This window comes from Phodopus roborovskii, unplaced genomic scaffold (genome assembly GCF_943737965.1).
Source record: "Phodopus roborovskii unplaced genomic scaffold, PHOROB, whole genome shotgun sequence".
In the NCBI taxonomy this organism is placed as follows: Eukaryota; Metazoa; Chordata; class Mammalia; order Rodentia; family Cricetidae; genus Phodopus; species Phodopus roborovskii.
Window position 1 is genome coordinate 1,618,585 of NW_026126603.1, and position 19,898 is coordinate 1,638,482.

At 42.4% G+C, this 19,898-nt stretch overlaps 1 protein-coding gene across 2 annotated transcripts in view; it reads left to right on the forward strand.

The window, feature by feature from the left end:
• Fam171a1 (family with sequence similarity 171 member A1) overlaps nt 1-15,902 on the forward strand; it is a 116,326-nt gene extending 100,424 nt beyond the window's left edge. For both annotated transcript variants that reach the window (XM_051205893.1, XM_051205892.1), the window contains exons 6-8: nt 8,476-8,592; nt 11,584-11,698; nt 12,958-15,902. In XM_051205893.1, the coding sequence (XP_051061850.1) occupies nt 8,476-8,592; nt 11,584-11,698; nt 12,958-14,647 (1,922 nt within the window). In that variant the 3' untranslated portion in view covers nt 14,648-15,902. The remainder of the gene's footprint in view (nt 1-8,475; nt 8,593-11,583; nt 11,699-12,957) is intronic.
• The last annotated feature ends 3,996 nt before the right edge of the window (nt 15,903-19,898 follow it).

Sequence of the window (19,898 nt, forward strand, 5' to 3'; positions counted from 1 at the left end):
CCTTATACACAGCAGCCATGTTGCTGAGTACCCCTTTCCATCATACAACAACATGCTTTCTACCCTTATTTGACCCTATCAACCCCTGATATGGTCTGCCAAGGGCTGAATTGCTTCCTGAACAAATCATTAAAAGTACTTTCAGCAGTGGCTATGTTGTAGAAAATAGCATCTGGGTTTTTTGTTTTGTTTTGTTTTTTTTTTTAGAAAGTTCTCCAGCCCTAACAGGGTCTACATATCTGGAGGCTTTGTAACTAGAAATGCAGTCCATAGGTGAGTGACATTGCCCAGGAGCTTGTTGGAAAAGCCCTCTCTGGCTTTCCTCCAGACCTACTGACCACAGTACACACTTGTACACACACACCACACACACACACACACACACACACACACACACACACACACACACACACCTGCGTTAGCAAGCTCTTCAGGGAGCTATGGAGAGAAATGTCTTAGCAATCATGCAGATCCCCTGTTGTACCGTCTTTCATTCCAAGCCATGTTTCTAATATTGGGGACTACAATCCCATCTACTAACCCCACACACTCCTCTGTGGCTAAAGTGCTGGGATTCACTAACTGCTAGGTGGAAACTGAACATATTAATAATAAACAAAATTTCTCTCCAGGTAGGGCTAACTAAGTTCATACTTTAGTGGCCCACATTCTTGAAGTCTCTGTGTACCTGTTGTAAGTGGAGGATTCTGTCTTTTGTCAACACGACCATGTATTGAGTACTTCTGGCTAACTCTTTAAAGCCTTTTAAAATCCTTGAAGTTCCCCATTATGGCTCTTTTCCCAAAACTTATTTCTTAGATCATCAAACCCTTAAAGAGGAAAATAAGCAGTTGCTTAGATTCAACTAATGTCTAAGATTAGCCAAACACAGTGGCACATACCTGTAATCCAAACCACTGACCAGCCTGGACATATGTAGGAACCTTGGCAGGTTCTCCAGCACAAAAATAAACTAAGTAATTAAATAAAATAAATATTTTATTTTAGCTTTAGAAGTCTCAGGGACTCAGAATTTGGCTAAGCCAGGTTAAAACACTTGTCCTGCAAATCTGATGACCTGGGCCCACATAAAAAAGCTAGATGAGGGGGCACATATCTGTGATCCCAGAATTGCTAAGATGAGGGTGGATCTAAGAGATTCTGCCCGAAGCTCCCAAGGCCTGGAAACCTGGTGTAGTAATCACAGCAGCAGAAATGGGAGGCCCTGCTTCAACAAGGTGGGAGACAAGAACTGACTACAAGCATTATCTGCTAATGCACTGTGGCACACACATGGTCAAACACATGCTTGTGCACACATGCAAAACTAAAAACTTTTTAAAAAGTTCATCTCTTCCTCAGAAACTACCATAACATTATCAAAAGCATGTGCTGAGTGACTGTAAATGTGTTTCTGTCTTGATTTCTAATATTCAGCCTGTCTCTCATTTCCTGCTTCAAACACGAGGAGCTTGGCTACTGTAAATCACCCTTCATTTTGTTCTCATTGAGACCAGTCATGAAATACTGCTTGTTCAAAGCTATAAGGAATCCAAACATCCCCATACAACTTCTGCTCTCATGATTTCTAAAATAAATAAATAAATAAATAAATAAGATAAAAAAAAAATAATGTGCTGCCAGGTGGTGATGGCGCACACTTTTAATCCCAGCAGGTAGATCTCTGTGAGTTTGAGACCAACCAGGTTTACAGAGTGAGTTCCAGGACAGCCAGAGCTAGACAGAGAAACCCTGTCTCAAAAGGAAAGGAGGAAAGAAAAGAAAAAAGAAATATTTTGCTATATAATTAATAGAGGGTGTTTGCTCTTAACTGATTTCATAGGAAAAAATCATTCCAGCAAAGGTAACTGACCTATTCAAAGCCTGCCTTTTTCTTTTTTCAATATTGTAACTGTAGAAAAGGTGAATGCTGCTGCAGTATGATAAATGTCGCTCAAGAGCTCCAGGATTCTTTTCTAGTCTCTTTCTATTCTCTTCTGACCTGAGATCTCACCAGCTGGTCCAGGCTAATCTTGAACTGATGCTACTCCTGCCTCAGGCTATAGTGCTAGGGTCACAGGTGTGCACCACCATGCTCAACTGAGGTGACCTTGAGCCATTTTTATTAAAACATGCAATAAACTGACATCGACCTTGAGACTTCTTTATGTACAGTTGGTAGAACATTACAGTAGAGGACATAACCTAAAGTAATATAGACTAAAGCCTTGAGGCATGAGTTTTCCAGCCCCAGGAGACATCAGGCATCAGGCATCTTGAGGCATCTGGATGAGCCTAATGATGGGAGGGGGGGTAATGATGGTGGTGAGAGGATGAGGAAGACGGTTGAGAGCAGCTTCCTTCATGTTTTCTGAAGACTGCTTCAAGCAAGCTATGCTCACTCCATGCTGATTATTCAGCCAGAGCCCAAGAGAGGAAACAGCTATTGGCCAAGGCTATCAGCAGAGGCAGAGCAGCAGTGGGTTTCTGTTGTTAGAGTTCATCCTGTGTTGGCATAGGTGATCTCATCGCTTATTATGACTGTTTCAAAGTAGATGTGGGAGTAGAAATGGCTACACTCTGCAGTGTGAACAATAATCATTTTTAATTGACAGAATGGCTTCAAGATGGGTTTTCAGGATGGTTGCAGAATCTCCTGGCTTCCAGCTCATAGATCTAGTAGAACTTATTCAAACTTTGTGCAGGAAGAACATATCAATTAGAATACATTAGTAGTCCAGGCCACTTACTATGGAAATGGGAAGCAGTTGCTTTAGAATCTCCAATGGCTCAAAGACATGATTGACATGTCCTTCCTCTTCTGTGCATCTGGGCTGTGTCTTCAGTTTACACAGCTAGAAAGTGACCAGGCTGGAATTCATATGGAGGATCCCTTATGCTGTGAAAGTCAATGGTGAGATCAGCTGACCATGTGTACTAATGGGCATTTATCCACTCAGTACTTTGAAGTCTAATATGACAACATGTCTCAACCTGAGAGTAAAGTCATGTATCCTTTTGTGTTGCCTAAGATTCAAGAGGTCTATTTTAATGTGTGATCTGTTCTAATGTGATTGGATTCTGCATATACTTTCTGTAACTCAATGATTTTCATAATATTAGATCTTTGTGCATATTACCAAATGTGTTGTTAAGCTGAAATGGTATGCCCGGCAGAGTAAATTTGCCAAGCAGGAACAGCAATCTAAATCTGGGCTCTTTTGGCTTCTTTCAAAGAAGGTGTTGTATTTTGAGTGAACCTTTTTCATATTTTAGCATCCTTTTGCCTTTGGGGAGGCACTTGCTCAACATTTGAGCTCACTTTTCTTTATAAGTTTTACATAAAAGTTTGTGTTGTTGTTGCATGGTAACCAAGTAGTTGCTAGAGACCCTTTCTCATCTTACAGATAAGCATGAGGTGTCCTATCTGATGGTTACTATATAGAGTAGTCGTTACAGTTAAATGCCGCTCCCATGTGAAGAATCCATAGTGCTTCTCACACAGTGAACCTTGCCAGCTAAGTGCATAAAAAGGTCATTTCCAAAAGATAAAGGAACTCTTTCACTATCACCCATTCTTGAAAACATCTTAAGGGTAAATCAGAAAGAAAAGATTTACCACATTCTGGATTCAGAATTCCATTGTTTGATAATTGGGTTGACCTCCTGTCCTTACACTACCTGAATACATCATTCTAGACTCCATTTTCATAAGGCTATGGTAACAGAGTGCTGAACATGGCAACTTGGGTTGGGCATGGCAATGATATAGGAGCAGAACTTGATAACAAGATAGCATGTAAGAAAGGGACAGTGAACATGTGGGCAGAAGAAGAACTATTTATCATAAGAGTAGTCACCTACAGAATCCTCACTGCTGTGCTCCTAGAGGCACTGATCATGACCATGATCTCAAGTTATCAAGAAAAAAAATGTGTCTGGACCCATGGACTCTTTGGTATTTGTGTCAAACCTTCTTTTCAGATGTTGGCAGGTACAGAAGAATAGCCCCATGGGAGGGAGACTTTGTTTCCATTCCTATGAACAGCTTACCTCTGCCTGTTGTATGTATTCATTTTTACTCAAGATTCCACTGGAAAGAGTTCAAGTGGCTTGAACGCCATTTGAAAAATTGATTAGCTAGAAATTCCATCTTTCAGTATTTCTTTCTTGATGCTGGCAGAGGGATCACATGACCTTCACTCTGATTCCTGAGACACCCACTCTGCATCCAGGTTGATGCAGCTGCACCTGTGTGGCTTTTGCTCATTAAAGCCACCCTGGCTGGGGCTGGCAATGCTCTAGAAAGTGTAGGTCCTGCCTATGTGCCATCAACAAGTGACAGCCTTGATCTCTATATTGCAGTAGTAGTCTTAACTGCCTGGAAGTCATGGGAAGAGGTTGAGAAGGAACAGGGGAGGGAAAGATAGAAAGACAGACCAGTTGAAGTGGGCCCCAAAGAGGCCAGGCAGTGTTGTACTTTGGGGGCTGCTCTGTGATTGGATCCCAAAGGTGAGAATCTTCATCAGGACAGCACTTTCAAAGACAATGTTCAGCAGTATCCACAGCCATCCAAAAGATGACCTCTCCAAATGACAGCTGGATCTTTCCTCCATTCATGAAGCAGGAAAACCTGGTTCCTGCCTTGTGCTGTCAGAACAGGGCTGGTGTCCACATGTGTGCACATGAAAGTAACCTTTTAAGCACCTGGCTATCTCATAGCGTCCTTCAACACAGGGCCCTTGTAGAAATTTTGTCTATTCTGCCATTAGTTCCACCTATACAGACTCCAAGTCTTATTCCCCATCTTGAGCACAATAACCACTTCCATGCACCAAAGTACTGGGGGGAAAGCCTCATCATCCTGCCACAGCAGCAGGGTCTCAGTAATGAGAAGCATATGTTTCCAGCACACAGTTCATTAATTCTTGTGTTTCCTGTAGTCTTCCCTCCTACAAAAAAAAAAAAAAAAAAAAAAAAACAGAAATCTTGGAAAATGCTCTTACTAGTAACAGCGTTACACTTTTGTCGCTATCTGTGTGTGCATTTTATTTAAAAAGTATGCCAAAGTTAATGACTCTTTCCTGGCTGGCTTCATTCCTTTTCATTTTGAAAGGGAGCATACCATTTTAGTCACAGCAGTATCTCAGGATACTGCTACTATTTTTTGGATTGTGCCTCTGGGTTCCACTCAATGTGAAATAAGTTTCTACTTTGTAGATATGTGTAGGTTCTTAGCAGAAGACAAAAAGTATAAAATACAGAGATCAGCATTCTCACAACTTGTATTCTATTGGAGATCCAACTTAAAACAACATGTTTGCAACATGTGTCTTAGGGAAATTATGATACAGTAAAAGCTCTTCCTAGGAATGAGGAGATGTAGAATACATGGATGTAAGAGTTCTCCCCAAACTCAGATTTGCATCTTTTAGAATAGAAGAAAACTCTTATGAGGTTAGAACAACAATAGCAGGGGCTGGAGAGATGGCTCAGAGGTTAAGAGCATTGGTTGGTCGTCCAGAGGTCCTGAGTTCAATTCCCAGCACCCACATAGTGGCTCATAACCATCCGTAATGAGATCTGGTGCCCTCTTCTGGCCTGCAGGGATACATGCAGACATAACACTGTACACATAATACATAAATAAATCTTTTTATATATATATATAAAAAAGACTGTCCACAAATAAATTTTTAAAAAAAAAAGTTGTTAAAAAAGAACTACAATAGCAGTCAGTCATGAGGACTAGCTAGGCAGGACTAAGCAGAGGGCATGGAACCAGAATTGGCCTTTGTTTGCAGGTTCCCATAGCTTCCCATTGTTCATAGTATTTATTTCAAGGTCTATGCAGGCAAATGAAATGCTTCTTCCCAGCCTTAGCCCATCTGCTCCCTCCTGTTCATCCAGAACCTGTCTGCCCAGTCCTTGGTCCACTGTTTTCTGCTTCTTTGTGCTGCTCCCTTTGGAGAGTGTCATCTTCTCTCTCCTGGCTCCCTCCCTCCATTATCCTTGCTGACAAGCCCTGCCCCACCACCCCACCTGACACCATCCCCTTGACATTCTTCCAAAGCACCTATGAAGTCTTTAGCCTTTCTGTGTTCCACTGGTACCAGCACTGTCACTGCCAGAGTGATTCTTCCGGGCTGGAACAGGGATGAGAGAGCTGGCCAGTGCATATGTGTGTGGGGTGTTAATACCTCTACCCACTTGGCTTGCCCCAAATGTAACTTAGAGGACTTCTTCAAGTCTGTTTCAGTCGATTTTCTTGTTTTGTAAAAGGCAACTTAGGCAGAGTTGGTGGTTTGTTTATGAATGAACAGGAATTAAGATTCAGCTTCCAGCTCTTGTCTGCTGGATCCTATTTAGTATCCACCCCATTTGAAGAGCAATGACTCAAACGTCTAATCTTGGGAAGCTGCAAACCAAAGAATGCATGGCTGCATCCTGGCTAATACGAAGATGCTGCCTGCTGTGCTGGTAGGGGAGCACGTGCGTGGGAGTGGGTAAAGTATGTGAGTAATGGCTGATGGAAGCAGCTGAAAATGATCCATTCTCTTCTTCCAGGGAAACTCTTGCCCAGCATAGCAACCCTTCTCGACTGTATTCAGTATCTTCTGTTTCTGTTTCCCTGTAGAACTACTGGTTTTCTCTGATTCTAAGTGATCTCTGAGCTGACATGATTCATGATTCAGGAAATGAGTCTCAACTGGGCATCTATGGTCTCACACTCATTCTGGAATCCTTTTAGCATATATTGTGCTCTAACTTGAACCAAAATCACCTACAGCCATGAATTAGCTAGCCTGTTGCATTCAAAAGTCACAAATGCAGAGCTCTTCATGTGCCTGCCTGGCTTCCCCTGCTTTCCTGCCTTGTGTTGCTGCTGTGCAGAGGAAGAGGGGTTATGAGGTGGGAAGCATCACCAGGCACCTTTCCACCCACTCCATTTGAGTGTTGCCATAGCAACTAATAACACCTAGAAGCAGCCCGAGTGTTGCTTTGTTTTGTTTTGTTTCTTCCTTTAGTATGAAAAATCTACTTTTGCCATAGCAACATGTGAACCTGGAATTTGGGGGCATAAGGTAAAATATTTGGCACACTTGATCCAATGAGGCCTATAGTACTCCAGGATGGTACATGTGGTGGTTTCATGTGGTCCATGATTGTAGGCATAGGAAGGACTGAGAAGGATCCCTGTGTGTACAGCCCACGCTGGTTCAGGAGAGGCATGCACAAGCCTGGGAGGGCTTAGTTGGCTGCCTCCCTCTTGCCTTCTGCCAAGGGTCTCAATATAAGGTTCCTACTGCTGGTAAGCACGATTGCCATTTGGGCTAGGAAACAGTCCCCTGCCTGGAACTAGTTCATTGCCATCAGTAGCCTTATCCTGCAAGCTTTAGGAAGGAGCAAATGCTATCCATCTCTGAGAAGGTCTTTGGGAATGCTGCATTACACAACAGAAGAAAGAGCCCCAGCCTTGGAGTCAGTCAGACCCAGTTCCCTCTGTGCTGTGCTCACAGATAGCGCCCAGGCCTCATGAAACTTTTAAAATTCACTAGTCCTCAATCCCCCATCTCCAAAAAAGGAAATGAAATCGTATGGTTCAGAGTTGTGAGAATTACAGATAATGAATATGACATATGTATTGTAGTGAACTAGTACATAGCAGATCCCTTAATGGAAGTTTTGTAAAATAATTGCCTACACCACACTTACTTGGACTATGGCATTGATGAATCAATATTTTTAAATTTAAGGCTAGGGGTGTGGCTAGATGTTAATTACCTAGCACCCCTGGCACTGCCAACATAGTTAAGAGAGTAAATAAATCTTTTCTAAATAATTGAAACATACCCTTAACTGAGGATAAGAAATGTGCTTAATTGCTTGAACGTAAATACTATATACAGCTCTGGGTTCCCCTTTCCTCACCTCTACCAACCCATAGCACACTGTTATCATTGCTCTGTGATATTGCTAAACTCCAACAGCTTCTGCTGAGATTTCTCTGTGTTTGGAAAGAGGCATGGTTGATAAAGTGGCTGAAACTCATTTAGTTGATAAGACAAATAAAACCCAAAGCTGTTCATCTTTTCCTGAAGGAGAGTTGCAAAGACTTTTTATGGAAAGTTGTATACAACCTTCAGATGACAATGTGACTATCTAGGTCAGTGGTTCTCAACCTTCTTAGTGTTATGACCCTTTAACACACTTCCTCATGCTGCGGTGACCTCCGACCATAAAATTATTTCATTCCAACTTCATAAAGATAATTTTGCTACTTTTATGAATCTTAATGTAAATATCTGATAAGAAATTCCTTTAGGGGCCCTGACCCTCAGGTTGAGAACCACTGATCTAGGCAATCCAACAAGTTGTGAACATAGATAGCATTTAAAGTGATTTTTATAAACATTTATGCCTGCAGTAGGACTGTCCATGTGCCCTGCTGAAGTTCTTTTCTGAATCCCACAGGAACTTGGCTAAAGAGTGGCCTGGGCCTCGTGCACCAGGAAGGCAGCCAGCTCACGTGGACATACATTGCTCCCCAGTTGGGGTACTGGGTGGCAGCCATGTCTCCTCCCATCCCAGGTAATACAAAGCTAACAGTGGTGGTAGTCTGAGTGGGTTTCTTTGGAGGTCTGGGCTCAGCATTCATTTAAAAATGACTTCAATGGGCAGGTGATATTTTTTAAAACATCAGATGGTAGAGAAAGCTATTTTGTGGGGTGGGGAATGCTGGCTGGAACTTCCCCATGGAAGTCAGGCATAATACGTGGAAATGGTCCAATCTCCAGTCCCATTTTGCTAGAACAGCTGCCATAGGGAATTCTTAAATGAAAGTGCTCGGGCTGCGACCTCCTCCCTAGTTCCTGAAACAACTGTGGCCTGGTGTGGGCTAAGCCCGAGGGCCAAGCACTCAGCAAGAAGCCACTACTGGGGACTTCTTGAGGCAAAATGCTTAGTTTCCATTTCTGAACAACTTACATACAAGCCATCTGCCCAGTGTTCAAAAGAATAATCTTCATTTAGGATATGTAAATTGATTCCTATTTAGGACATGACATATACACGTGTGTGTGTGTGTGTGTGTGTGTGTGTGTGTGTGTGTGTGTGTGTATTACATAATCCCAGTGGCATTCCAGAGTAATGTTTCTGTGAGAAGTCTTTTCTAGGGATGGTTCCCATCACTGTCTTTAAAAGCCATGCCACTTGGACTGCCACCACCACCTTGGAAAGTCTGCTTTCCTCAGCAATGTTTATGCTCAGCGTGCATCTCGGTTTTTGTTTTAAGTTGTTTTTTAACATTAAAACACATGCAGTTCTAGAAAGGGTATGAAATATGTTTTTTAAAAGGCTATGATTAAATGGTACCTCTTACGAAGTCACCTTCAATGCATTCCCAAATGATAACTCAAAATATTTTAGCAGTGGAATCAGTGTTGAACCACTAGGATTCATGCTTCAAACCCCCCCCCAAGTAACTAAGAGGATAGAGGCATTCCTAGACAGGTGCAGGAAAACCTTTCACGCGCACACCACGTATATCTGAGACAATATACAGTCTTGAGTGTTTTCCTCAGAAGTAATTGTACTCCCAGCATTGCCAGGATGAGCCTGCACGGGGAACACCCATTTCCCTGATTTGTAGAATCAAAAAGTAGACCAAGAGAAAGAGATGGAAAAGAAATGCCTTAGGTACCAGAGTAAGCCACGAAGTCCAGATATTGAAGTGAACCTTTTTTTTTTTAAAGATAGATTTCAAACAACTGTGGCTGTCATTTTCCCACCGTGCATCAAATTAATATTAATATATGCTTTTACAAAGAGGAAAGCAAGGAAAACCCCAGGAGTTTCCATGCAGTGAAAGAAAAGGGTCAGAGCTGTGAAAAGCAACCCCAGCCCAGCCCCAACAGTGCGCAGCATGGGGATGCACACATGGGTAACCTCGCCACCATCGCTTTCAATAAAACACACTGCAGTGATGCTGTGCCTCTCTGAGCCCTAAACCAAGAAAAAAACAACTAGGGTTTTCTTCTTCCATTCTCTGCTTAAGCAGGAACTGAAGTCTAGCTGTGAATTTCATGAAGATTTCCTTTGGCAAAGGCTAAAATAACTGCATTCTCGGTGCTTAATAAACCAAAGTCTAGTTTGTTGAGAATGGTTTTATGTGCATATCTGCGCGTGCGTGCGTGCGCGCGCACACACACACACACACACACACACACACACACACACACACACCCTTCTCTTGCCACCACCACCACCACCACCACTACCCCGCCCCTTGCGGTGGGTCAAATCCAATGTCCTTGAATATTGCCTTGCGGGTTCATCACAATCACTCACCCCACTTTCCCACCCCACTAAGTGGGGGTGTCCGAGGGAGAACTTCATTCTTTTCTGGACTTGAGAACTGAATTCTGAGTTAGCTTCCGTGGATTCATTTAGCTCTTAGAAGATTTGAGCCAGGAGTGCTGGCGTCAGCTCCTGTCATACAAGCACCAATGCAGCAGAGGCGGAAGAATTGCTCAAATTCCAGGCCATCCAGGGCTCGTCATGAACTCCTGGGAAAGGAGAGAGACGGGGAACAGTAAAGAAAGGAAGGGAATGAGAATCTGTCTCCTTAAAAATATTTCTAAACATCTGTCCTTGAACATCAAAAATAATTTCTTAATAAAGCAAATGGGTGCTTGTTTATAGGCAATAAGACACCACGTGTCCCTTCTTCTATATACTGCAGAAAACCGGACCCCCCCAAAAAAATGCCTAAGTATTGTCATTTATAGGCTTCATTACCAATCTGTTGTGACTTTACATGTAAGCCAGATGTATGTTACTCTTGACACTATGAGACAGATTCATATTACCCTTGAACATCAAGAACATAACTTAAACACATTCCTTGGGGTTCTCTACAATGAAAATTAAACATTGTTTGTTCTGTATATCTTTAGCAATCTTAACTTTAAGTGTTAGAAAGGTCTATGGCCATACAAGCTTAGCCTTGTTAAAATAAATACAAAAGATATAACGCGGATAACTTTTAAATAGGAAAGCATTTTAGTCAAACTTGACTTTTTAATGTCATGCTAAATTTATATCATGCATTTAAAGTGATTCATTCAGGCAAAGAGTGTTCTGTACAGTAATAATTGCCCAGGAAAAATGGGAATAAAATCATTACCATTTTTTCCATACCTTGCAAAATCCCCAGATACTTGGTTCATCTCTTTAATGAGAATCTACTCAATGGTTTACCCTGCATTCATTTTCTTTTATTAAAAGAACATGTATTTAGAATGCTGAGCATGCTTCCCCACTAAGTGGGGAAACACCTTGATACAAGAGAATTTCATACTTGAGCAGCAGGGGCTACAGGCCTCTGCAGTGCTGGTGGTCACCATAGACAGGACTGACGGTACCGCAAGCGCATCCTCCAAGGGGTATTTCTGACGCCACTGCTCTGACCCTCGGGCAGGAGGAGTTCTTAAAGAAAAGTCATTACATTCTCAACCTATTATCCCTATTCTTATTTGAAGGAATTCAAAGTTCTAAAATGAGATTTTTCTGGCCTTCTAGGTCCCGTTGTGACACAGGACATTACCACATATCACACGGTGTTTCTTCTGGCCATTTTAGGAGGAATGGCTTTCATTCTTTTGGTTTTGCTGTGTCTCCTTTTATATTACTGCAGGTAAAGTGTTACCATTTTTGGTAATATATTTGTTTAATGTAGAATTTCTCATGCAACTGGGTATTTAGAAGTCTTTTTCTCCTCCTCCTCCTCCTCCTCCTCTTCTTCCTTTCCCCCCTAAAACATGTTACAAAGATGAAATCTAAGTTGCAAAGAAGCCCACAGGTTATGTAATAATGTTAATGTTTAGGGTATGTTTAGATGATGTTAAGGGAGTTATAAGAGCTTAGGAGTTGGGGAGATGCCCCAGTGAGTAAGAACTCTTTCTGTGTAAGCATAAGGGCCTGAATTCAGATTCCTAGTATCCATGTAAAAAGATGAGTATAGCCACACTCACACTGGTCTGTATCCTAGTACAGTTGAGAACTAAGACAGGAAGGCTTGCTGGCTGCCAGCCTCACTCCAGATTCATTGAGAGATCCTAGAATAAGGTGTCCAGTGACAGAAAACACTCAATATCCTGCTCCGTCCTACACATGTGTGTATTGTGCATATGCAGCACACACACACACACACACACACACACACACACACTTTACAAGGGCTTGGAAAATAGCTCAGTCAGTCAGTGAAGTATTTGCATGAGAACCTGAATTGAAGCGCCCCCACATACAAAAGCCAAGTGGTAGCCCATATCATAATCCCAGTGCTGGGGAGGCAGAAACAGTGTGTTTCCCTGATCACTGACCAGCCAGCCTAGCCTTCTTGATGAGCTCCAGGTTAAATGAGAGGGCCTGTCCAAAATAATAAGGTGGATAGTGCTTGATCAACTCAAAGTTGATCTCTGGCCTACACACACACACACACACACACACACACACACACACACACACACACACACACACACACATTCAACCCTACGTAAACACACAACAAAAAAGAAAAGAGCTTGACAGGTATTACACAATTCATTCATAATATTCCTCAACACGCACTAAGAGATGAAACTCTGAAGATCAAAGTAAAAGTATTCTAATTTTGGTGCAGTATCAAAATAGTCTGTTACATTAGAACGAATGTGTACTGTTGACTCCTGGGTGTTCACCAATGGATAGATAAGTTGGCTTCTCTTATAACAATCATGAGCCTTCAATCCCTAGATTTTTTTCTGCTCTGGGTTAAAATAAGAATGTGGAGCAGGGAGGCTTCTGGGTGTTTGTAAATTGTTTTTCCTCCTGGAAATTGACTTGGGGTCTTACCTGAAACTTTGCTGTCACGAGTCTCTCATTTGTGTCCTTATGTCACCTGTTTGCTTGCAGAAGGAAGTGCTTGAAACCCCGTCAACATCACAGAAAACTGCAACTCCCCCCAGCCCTGGAGAGCTCCAAGAGGGATCAGTCAACATCCATGTCTCACATCAACTTGCTGTTCTCTCGTCGAGCATCAGACTATCCTGGGCCTCTCTCTGTCTCCAGCCATAGCCGCCCAGAAGCCCCAGGGACAAAAGAACTGATGGGCGGGGTGCACTTAGAAATGATGTCCCCCAGTGGGGAGGGGGACCTGCACACACCCATGCTGAAGCTCTCCTATAGTACCTCACAGGAATTTAGCTCCCGGGAGGAGCTGCTGTCTCACAAAGAAGAGGATAAAAGCCAAACATCCTTTGATAATCTGACACCAAGTGGGACACTGGGGAAAGACTACCATAAATCGGTGGAGATTTTTCCCTTAAAGGCAAGAAAATCTATGGAAAGAGAAGTCTATGAGCCCCCTGGCAATGATGACTACAGGGGTAGTTACAATGCTATGCTCCCCCAGCCTTTATTTGAAAAGCAAGAACAAGAAGGCCTGCCACCGGCAGGAAGCAAACTCACCATTCAGGAACACATGTACCCCGCACCTTCATCCCCTGAAAAAGAGCAACTGCTGGACCGCAGACCTACTGAATGTATGATGTCTCGATCTGTTGATCACCTGGAGAGACCTACTTCTTTCCCAAGGCCAGGCCAGTTGATCTGCTGTAGTTCCGTGGACCAAGTAAATGACAGCGTTTATAGGAAAGTGTTGCCTGCCTTGGTCATCCCAGCTCATTATATGAAACTTCCAGGGGACCATTCCTATGTAAGTCAGCCTCTGGTAGTCCCTGCTGACCAGCAGCTGGAAATAGGGAGGCTCCAGGCTGAGCTGTCCAACCCCCATGTGGGGATCTTCCCACACCCACCCTCTCAAATGCAGGGCCAACCCTTGTCATCCCAGGCCATCTCTCAGCAGCACCTGCAAGATGCAGGTACACGAGAATGGGGCTCTCAGAATGCATCTATGTCAGAGTCTCTGTCCATCCCAGCATCCCTGAATGATGCAGCTTTGGCTCAAATGAACAGCGAGGTGCAGCTCCTAACTGAAAAGGCACTGATGGAACTTGGGGGTGGGAAGCCACTTCCACACCCTCGGGCATGGTTTGTCTCCCTAGATGGAAGGTCCAATGCTCATGTTAGACATTCATACATTGATCTCCAAAGAGCTGGAAGGAACGGAAGCAATGATGCCAGTTTGGACTCTGGTGTGGATATGAATGAACCAAAATCTGCCCGGAAGGGAAGGGGAGACCCTTTGTCTCTCCAGCAGAGCCACCCACCTGTACAGGAGCACCAGCAAAAGGAATCCAGAGCTCATGACAGCACTGCCTACACACAACTTGTGTACCTGGATGACATGGACCAGAGCAGCAGCGAGTGTGGAACCACAGTCTGCACTCCTGAGGACAGTGCTCTGCGATGCTTGTTGGAAGGGTCAGGTCGGAGAAGTGGGGGACAGCTGCCCAGCCTGCAAGAGGAGACAACCAAACGAACTTCAGACGTTCCCCTGGAGCCATTAGCCAGTCCCAACCAGAGAAGATCTGCCAATGATGAAGATGAAGACGATGAGGATGACGATGACCAAGGAGAAGACAAGAAAAGCCCCTGGCAGAAACGAGAGGAGAGACCCCTGATGGCCTTTAACATTAAATGAGTCATTCAGTGAGCCCCTAAATGTGGAATATAAAATTGCCAAATATCCTTTCTTATGGAAATGCATACCTGTGTGTGAATCAGCTGAAGAATGAAAACCATGGAAGTAGATGCATTGACATGGCTGTGTCCGTGGCAGAAAGAAATTAAAGTTATGACTTGGAATAAAGGATGACTGACAGATGCTGCCCCTCCAGATAGGTGGCTGGGAAACCTGTATGTCATTCCATGGACCTGACCTGTCCCAGTAGGGATGCTAACAAACCACATGTGGTATTGCTGTGCTCCAAGGATCACCTCAGTTCTCCCTCAGATTCTGGAAACATTGTCTGAATCCTCCATTTTATTATGATAATGCTACTGTGAAGCTCGTACTGGGAAATTGGGTGGCACGTAGTTTCCCAAAGTCAGCATTATCTCAAAGAAAAGCTATGCATTGCTGCTTTGTTGTCCTTCCTTTGCTTACACTTTGCTTTGGATAGGCTTCTCTCTTTTTTTCTGGAGGGGGGGAGTTTTTTTTTAAATATGATTCAATTGAGTTGTAAAATCTTTATTTCCTTGTTTTAATCTGTTCTGCTTCTCTGTGATTGATTTCAGTGTCTCCCTTCAGGAACTCATGAGTGTCATCTCTTATCATCTAAACCTTTTAATGAAATTGTACTGAAATTTTTATCAGCTAAGAGTCCTTCAATTCTGGTCCCATTAACTCCAAGTGCCTTTTTTACAGTGACAACAGACTGTCCCTCAGTTTTATGTTTTTCTTAACCCTTTTAATTGAACTGCCTGGATTTTATATAAAGTTACTAAATGATAACCCTTTTTCTTTGAACTGCATGCTGCCAAGTGCCATTCGTGCTCAGCATCCTCGTTTCAACGCAGTATACTCTCTAGTTATCACGTGTAATGTGGGTTCTGTTTAGCTAAGATAGACTAGAGGACACTGTAGAGATGCCCTTTCCTATTCCATCCCTTTGGCCACTAGCCAATATTCTGATTCCACTGGCTGTTTATATATAGAGTTATGAATTAACTCTAGAATCCTGTGTGCCCATTTTGCTCACCCAAGATGAGAGTGTGGGCTGAGCAAGGGGATTGAATGTGACTATTCAAGAATTCTACACTCTAATGTACTAAACTCTACACTCTAATGTACCATCCAAAAGTGCCAGAATGGTTCTTCTGTGAGTTCTCCCTTAAGAGCTGCTTGGTTGTCCCAAAATGAAAACTCAAAATAAACTTGGAAGATGGAAAAAAAATCTGTATTCATTCCTATTCATTATCTGTTGGAAAATTGTCAATTTCTGGGAGTGGGAGTAAGCGCATAAACACCCAGGAATTAGTACTAGGGTTAAAAATTCCACCTTTGTCACTCAAGAACACGTACACCCTGATAATGTTTCAGTTAAGGATATCTGTATACTACGAGAAACCACCTTTTTTTTTTCCTTTCTTTCTTTTTTTATGCTGAAGATCAATATGTCTTGCAACAGTTTCAGGAAGATTTTGTTAAAATAACCAAAGATATCTCAACAGATATATGATGCTGTTCATCAGAATTATTAATAGAGGACTGAGGATGTAGCTCAGTTGGTAAAGTGTTGCCTGGCACGAGTGAAGTCCTGAGTTCCATACCAGTACCACATAAAAGCAAGTGGGGTTGTACACGCCTATGATACCAGCACACTGTGTGGGAGAGGTAGAGGCATCCATTCAGGGTTATCCTCAGATACATATGAAGTTCAAGGCCAGCCCTATCTCAAAGAACATTGTTAATGGAGATGGCAACACGTGAGGGAAAAAATGGTAGAAATAAATTAAGGCTGTCAAAAGCTTTCATACCAAATCTTCATTTATAAACTCCATACATGTGTAAAGCTGATGATGCTTATTTTTATTGTCTTAATCCTCAGACTTTTTTTTTTAACATTTTACTTTAAAAGGAGAAAACAGCAGAGGCAGGCTTGACAGTTGGACAGCTAAATGAGAGACAGTCACTTAACCAGTGAGGTGAGGCCAGCAAGGCTCCTGTAGTAAACACTGTCACCCATAGGTGGCAGGTGAGTCCTTGCTGACTTCACTACGAGGCCAAGGAGGACTCCTTTGTTAATCCCTAGACAGAAAAAGTTACCTGCCAGGAACCCCCAAACACAGACATAAGCCATGGGAGTAGAATGGGGAATTCTGGGAGGTCTGCCAGCTACTGCTGGTTCCCCGCCCTTTGCAGCTCTGTCTGTGGTTGCTGTCAACACGATTACATACTTGGTATGTCAGTTTCCAGAAGACCCTTGCTTAAAAAACATGTAATATGTGGAAAGCATGTAACATACACATAACCTGTAGAAAGAATTTAATGTTCACATAACATGTGTAAAGCATATAACATACACATAACATGTGGAAAGCATATAACATACTACTGTTTACTCTGGTTTTGGAGAGCTGACAGGAAGATGTGGGGCAGTGAAGGATGCTCTCCTGACTTTTTCCTTCTTTGGCGATACATTTTTCAGTGAGTGGCAAGTGTTGAGCAGTTAGCAGTTGTTACAGCACACCTGAGTTTGCCAAGGGGAATTGCTTCTGCCTAAGAGACCTTCATTTCCTAGTAGAGTTGTCCATAGTGAGGTTCAGACATGAGTATATTTTTATCTTGGAATGTCAGCACTGACAATGGCCATGCTGAACAGAGTACCATGACTGCTGTCTTCAAACAATTCGTTTATCTTCCCTCTAGACTGGTGAGGGCCATGATTGTAAAATGTGCCACAATATTTCACATCAATTTCCAGACAGCCAAAGCCATGAAAGGCACCTTACTCATGCCACCTAGTGGTCAGTTCTCATCTCCCTGGAAAAGAGTAAGGCCAGCCCAGACGTTTGGCTCTTGGGTGGGTTGTGAAGGTATGAAACAGCCCTAGTTCTGTCTTCCAGGTAAGGTGGGAAATGGGGAAAGACTGAGGTGGTCCATGATGTTCCTGCCTGGAAAAAAGTATTAGGGGCAATAAATTTTGGGGAAGATTTTTATAATATTCCTCTTTATTTTACACCTAACTAAATGGAGGCTTGGTGGTAAAATAAATAAAAGTTGCTCAACTGAGAGAAGCTGTACTGCTTATATAGATAGCTCTCTAGGAAATAATTTGTTATAAATGTTCTTAATAATAAAATACCAAATATTCTATTGTAAATTATTTGACAGTTGAATCTGCCCTTAGTGATTAGGATAATCAGTTAGCTAACCCATGCCATTGATATGGGAGATCTGGCATGAACATTGTTATTCTCTTAATTTCATGATTAAGATGCAATTGAATGCCAGTGCATCTCTTCATCTCAGTCATGGAGTGACATCTTTGCTGAACCAGCTTTAGAATTTGAATGAAAATGCCCTCAGTGCTAGCCATCACATGATAGACCCAGACATTACACCATTGTGAGGTTACTCTGAAAGAAAATCAGCGTGTTCTCCATTGCTCTTCTTAATAAACAAGTCGACCTGTTTGGGTAGCCTCTTTCTATTCCTGTGGTATAAAACTCCCACTGTGGCCAATTTCAGGTTACTAGTGAGATGTCTCAGTACCCCCAAGTTTGGAATCAAAGCTTGCTGTCTGAGTTATATCATTTGCCCACTAAACACACAATGAAGCATAGGTAGTAGCAAAATAGCTAATCCACATTGTTCAAGGATAAGTAAGATATTTGCAAATCTGCCTCCTCTCCAAATTTTTTATCTGCAAACTCCAAGGTAATAGTCACTTCAATTTCAAGTTTTTTATTGCACTTATATATTTGTTGGATGGGTGTGCATACCATAGTATGCCCACAAAAGTCAAGAGACAATTTACAGGGATAAGTAGATTGTCTCCTACCATATGGGTACCAGGAATCAAACTTGGGTCGTCGGGCTTAGTGGTACCATTGCCCCATCTTGCCAGCCCTCACTGCATTTTTCGGTTATTTTTTGAGATAGGGTCCTACTATGACTTCAAACTTGTCCGGAATTTGCACTCTTCCTACTCCATGCTCTTTAGTGCCGGGTTAACATGTAACTGTGACCACACTCAGCTTCATTGTCTATGTTAGATCATTCATGGACATGCAGAGTATAAAATTCTGAGTTTCCAACTGAGTAACAAGTCAATGCCCTGTGTTCTTGCATTAGCTTTCACATTAGCTCTAAAGAAGTGTTCTTTCACATACCATGATCACTACCACATTTCCTGTCTCTATCTGTGACAGCAGTTTTGCTGTCACAAATAGCACGCTGAAGTCCTGTGTAGTGAGTGTTCTTACACATGAGAAGGTTGTGATGTGCTTTGCAGAAGAAAGGCTTTGTTCAGGTCTGAGTTACACTGATGATATAGTTCATGAGTCAATGCTAGGGGTGTAGTTCAGTTAGTTGTACTTGCCTAACATACATAGGGCCCTAAACTCAACCTCCAGCACTGAATAAACTGAGTGTAGTGATGCACAAAGTTAATCCCAGCATCCAGGAGGTAGAAGCAAGAGGATCAGCAGTTCAAGGTCGTCTGCTACAAGTAAAGTTTAACAGGGCCTACTTGGGAACTTGTCTCAAGAAAAAGGAAGAAAAGGGAGGAAGAAGGAAGGGAGGGAGGAAGGAAGAAAGGAAGGAAGGAAGACAATAGATAATAAATAAGGTGTCCTTAAACACAAAACAAGATTGTGTGACTGATCCACTAACAGAATTGTAACCCGGAGTTTGGCAGTGACCTATCTCTTATTCCCCCAGGATCACTGGTTTGTACTAATTCATGTTAGTAGAACTTCACAGACTATAACACCTGTAGACAGTAAGAACTTGGCCATAGGAAACAATAGGGAATGATGAGTTTAAAGTTTGAATATGTTTAATTTAGTATGATTAACACTGCCTGACCACTAACCTGCAAAGTCCATAAAATCTTATTTATCTCTTAACTCACTGCTGGGAACAAAAAGCAATATGACAAAGGTGTCCCTGACCCTATGCATGACCTCTTTCTTTCTGGTTTACTTAATTTGTATTACTTAATATAATGTGTGTTTGTGCAGACATGTGGTCAAAGGAAAATTTCAAGAGTCGGTTTTTACCTTCTACATTGTTAGAATAGGGTCTGTCTTGATGGGAGATGTCATTCTATAAATATGTTTTTCATACTGGTTAATGAATAAAGCACTGTTGGCCAATAGGAAAGTAAGACAGGCTGGACTAGGAGACAAGGAGGAAAGAGGAAGTAGTGAGAAGGAATCAAGAT